Below are 4,006 nucleotides of genomic sequence, written 5' to 3' on the forward strand. Positions count from 1 at the left end.
TTTACACTACTTTTAAAATTAAGGTAGTACACGTAAATATCTATATTTTTGGTTTATTTGCAGCTTTTACACGGTTAAATAATACCGAGGATACTGTAGATATTTTTATAATTAGAGACACGATTTATTAACAATTTTACTACTTCGTCTTTTACACATTGCTTATATTCTATATATTCCATTACTTTCATTTAATTTAATTTAATTGTTGTTGTTTTTTTAAAGAAATGTCCAAATATGTATAATATTGATATGCCTGATTAGGAACGATAAAATTGTTAAGCTGCGAATCTGCTTCCGTTAAACACCACGCTACTGTTATCCATCGTATCCACGTGAGAGCAGAACCGTACATTCGAGATTGTGCGGAGTACATACAAATTCCTTTCTAGGTTTTTCCCATCAATCAGAATCGGATTTGTTTTCAGATTTTTACAGCCATGTCTTCTTTTCGAAAAGCCTTGAAATCTAAACAACGAGACCACAAAGAGCGATCACAGGTAAGTTTAAACATACTGGTATCTCGCGTGCTGCTTTGCTAAATAGGGAGTGTTGTAAAATGACTCAAATTGTTGAAACAATGTATTATATTTAATCTGTTGGAAGGATGTAGTTGTGGGTTAAGTTAATACGTTAAAGTAGGTTTTTTTTTTTTTTTTTTTTTTTTCATTCCCTAGTAGCAGCGAATGTGAAGGTTTAGCTTTCCACATATCTTATTTGTTTATTAACGTGACTTTTCCCCTCAATCAGCTCGGTTTCAGGAAACATTTGGGTCTGTTAGAGAAGAAGAAGGACTACAAACTTCGTGCAGAGTAAGAAATCACACTATCGTTTTATTGTTTTTGGTTGTTGGACTTTTTACACAATGAGTTTCATGTTTGTTGAATGATGCATTTGGAGGCTCTCTGAACAGATCTGTCAGTGCCTTCGAAATGTTTTGTGATGTTACACAAGCAGTAATTCGTCATTATTTAAAATAAATCATTATTAATTATTAAATCTCAAAGGGAAAATATGAATGTGTATATGTATGTATGTATGTATGTATGTATGTATAGAGAGAGTTAAGATAGTAGTACAGTGTACTAGCAGTGACTTCTGTATAATATGACATTTAGAAAATGAATTTTACATCGTTAAGGTCATATTGCATAGATTATATTACTTAAGCCTATGTAATTTTACTTTAGATTTGTTTGTTATTAGAATATAGTTAAAATGCTGCACTTACAATTTCTGTACAGTTTACAAACATGTTATTGTAATACAGTGACTACCACCGGAAACAGAAGACCCTCATGGCCTTGCGCAAGAAGGCCATGGATAAGAACCCTGATGAATTTCACTTTAAAATGATACAAAACCAATTAAAGGTATGTCGCCTTCAACGTGTTCAGGGGCTACTCTTTTTGCAGTTTCCAACTGTTATAATCCTGTCAAAGCAACGAGAACATTCATGACAGCTCTGCTTATTGTGCTTCTGTTCATTTCGGTTAGGATGGTGTTCACATAATCGAACCAAAAGAAGCCGTGATGACGGAAGAGCAGAAGAAGTTGATGAGGACCCAGGACATCAGATATGTGGAAATGAAGAGGGTGTCGGAGATGAAGGTATGCCTAATTTTTCTTATGTATCTGTGTATTTGCGGTTTCATCCCCTTACAGTTGAGATTAAAGGCATAAGTGTTTTTATCTTTCAGAAAATTGAAAGGATGAAGTCAGAGCTCCATTTTCTTGATGTTAATGAGGAAAAGAAAAATAAGCACGTCTTTTTTGTGGACTCAAAAAAAGAAGGTAATTTTTTGCCCCTCTTGGTGGAAGCAAAGATATTTTAAATGCTCCCTATATAATACGTTTATAGTACTGTATTTACACACTGTATGATTGCAAAGCCAAAAAGTTGATGTATATCCATAATTATTAATGAAATATACATTTTAAGTTAACTTAACTTTAGCTTTATTTAATATTGTATCACTGTGTTTTTGATATTTCATTTTGCGTATTTTCATTAAATAAAGTTTGACATCATCAAACAATAATTGGTGGATCGCCCTGTTGAAAAAGAGATTTTCCTTTTATTTTTAAATTCCAAAATCTGTTTTTGTTTCATGTCAGTGGAGGACTTCAACCTGGCCAAACACCTCAAAACGGTGCCTGATTTGGTGGGCCGAGTATATAACAGACCTACAATAGAGACCCTGAGAAACAAGAGCATTCTGGGAGCAGTGGAATCAAAGACGTTAAAAGTAACATATTCTCTGTATAGCATACTGTATACATAAGTATTTTTACTGTGTACATTGCACTGTTGAATTATTTCTTTCATTTATTTAACTTATTTATTGTTATTATTTATAATAATGGTAATGTATAAATAATTGTATAAATATCAATTAATATAAATAATTATGTAAATAAGTACATTATATCAATGATTTATCAGTTATGAATAATATAAATTATATTTTTTTCGCATTTTCCTTTTTGCATTTACTGTCCTCTGTCATATTGGTCTTTTTCTAACATGTTTATTTCTCCTTTCTCAGAAACTTGCCAAAGAGAGGAAACAACAGTACCTGAGGCTTTCAGAGCGTATAGACCGAGAACAGAAGATGTTTGTCATTAGTCAAAAAATCCAGACTAGAAAAGATCTACAAGTGAGTGCATTCACCTTCATTTCCCCTAACCATTTCAACATGAATACTTAGGATAACTCCTGTCTCATTTCTGTTTACTAAGGCATGGTTTTAACAATGATCTTGTATTATTATTATTATTATTATTATTATTATTTTTTTTTATTTTTTTTTTTTTATAGATCTTTCTAATCCTGTCTTATGATGAATTGTTGGACATTCTTTAAGAGTTTGTTTGCATTATTGTGACATCTGGGTTATGCTTTTATCTCTGACAGGATAAGGTTAAGAAAGTGAAAGTCCGTAAAGAGACCAGCACTGCTCCTGCCATCTATAGATTTGAGGCCAAGAGGAAAAAATGATGTCTTTGGATCAGCACACCGAGAAAACGCTCTGTCTTGTGGTCCCCAATCAGCTGTACTATGTGTGAAGTGGACTGAATCTTTCACTTGGAATATTTCACTGTTTTTTTTTTTTTTTTTTTTTCGCTTCTGTAATGCAGCCAGAGAAACCCTGCTGGGCATCTTGCACACTATAAGGCAAGGAGTTTGTACATATTTATGGCAAATCATTTTTTGGCTTTGAAATAAAGTTTTGTCTTTAATGTTTTTTCTAGTTCTTTAGTTTTATCAGTAGATGGCACTAGCACATCTAATCTGATCTCATCAAATTTACAACCATGATACAAAATGAGCAACTTTCCTGTCACTTGGTGTTGAGATCACTTTTGAAAATGTAACTACTGTCTTCACAATTCAGCCAACTCTTGAATTATATCTTAAACTATTGGATTATTTATTTTAAAAATTCGTACACACATACACAAAAACATTACATTGAAGTAAAACAATTGAAAATGGGGGGAAAATCTCATTATGAAATAAATGGTTTTTCTCCAATATGCATTCCGTTTGGCAATATAACAGCTTCTCCTATAATGCCTGATGAGGTTGGACAATAACTGGCAAGAGATCAGAGACCATTCCACTATACAGAATTTCTCCAGATCCTTCAAATTCCAAGGTCCGTGTTGGTGCTTCTCTTGAGTTCACACTCATTTTCTAAAGGATTCAGGTCAGTGGACTGGAATGGCTATGGCAGAACCTTCATTTTGAGTTCAGCGACCCATTTTTTTTGTGTTGATTTTGATGTTTGTTTTGGATCATTATAAGATTTCTAGCAGAGGCCGTCAGGTTTTGATTTTTTATCTGTTTGTTTTGATAGAATCCATGATACCATCATGTATCTGAACAAGATGTCCAGGACCTCTGGCAGAAAATATGCTCACAACATTAAAGATCCAGCAGTATATTTAACCGTGGACATGGAGTGCTTTTGTATACCTGTGTGCACCGAAGTCATCTTGT

At 33.2% G+C, this 4,006-nt stretch overlaps 1 protein-coding gene across 1 annotated transcript; it reads left to right on the forward strand.

Annotated features, from left to right (window-relative positions):
- Positions 1–300: 300 nt before the first annotated feature.
- utp11 (UTP11 small subunit processome component) lies at positions 301–3,247 on the forward strand. Its single transcript, XM_051865252.1, has 8 exons — positions 301–500; positions 751–812; positions 1,271–1,373; positions 1,498–1,611; positions 1,701–1,794; positions 2,119–2,249; positions 2,550–2,660; positions 2,918–3,247. Exons 1-8 carry the CDS (start codon positions 441–443, stop codon positions 2,999–3,001), a joined length of 759 nt encoding a protein of 252 aa, XP_051721212.1. The 5' UTR covers positions 301–440; the 3' UTR covers positions 3,002–3,247.
- The last annotated feature ends 759 nt before the right edge of the window (positions 3,248–4,006 follow it).

The sequence above is a fragment of the Ctenopharyngodon idella genome, chromosome 16 (assembly GCF_019924925.1).
Source record: "Ctenopharyngodon idella isolate HZGC_01 chromosome 16, HZGC01, whole genome shotgun sequence".
In the NCBI taxonomy this organism is placed as follows: domain Eukaryota; kingdom Metazoa; phylum Chordata; class Actinopteri; order Cypriniformes; family Xenocyprididae; genus Ctenopharyngodon; species Ctenopharyngodon idella.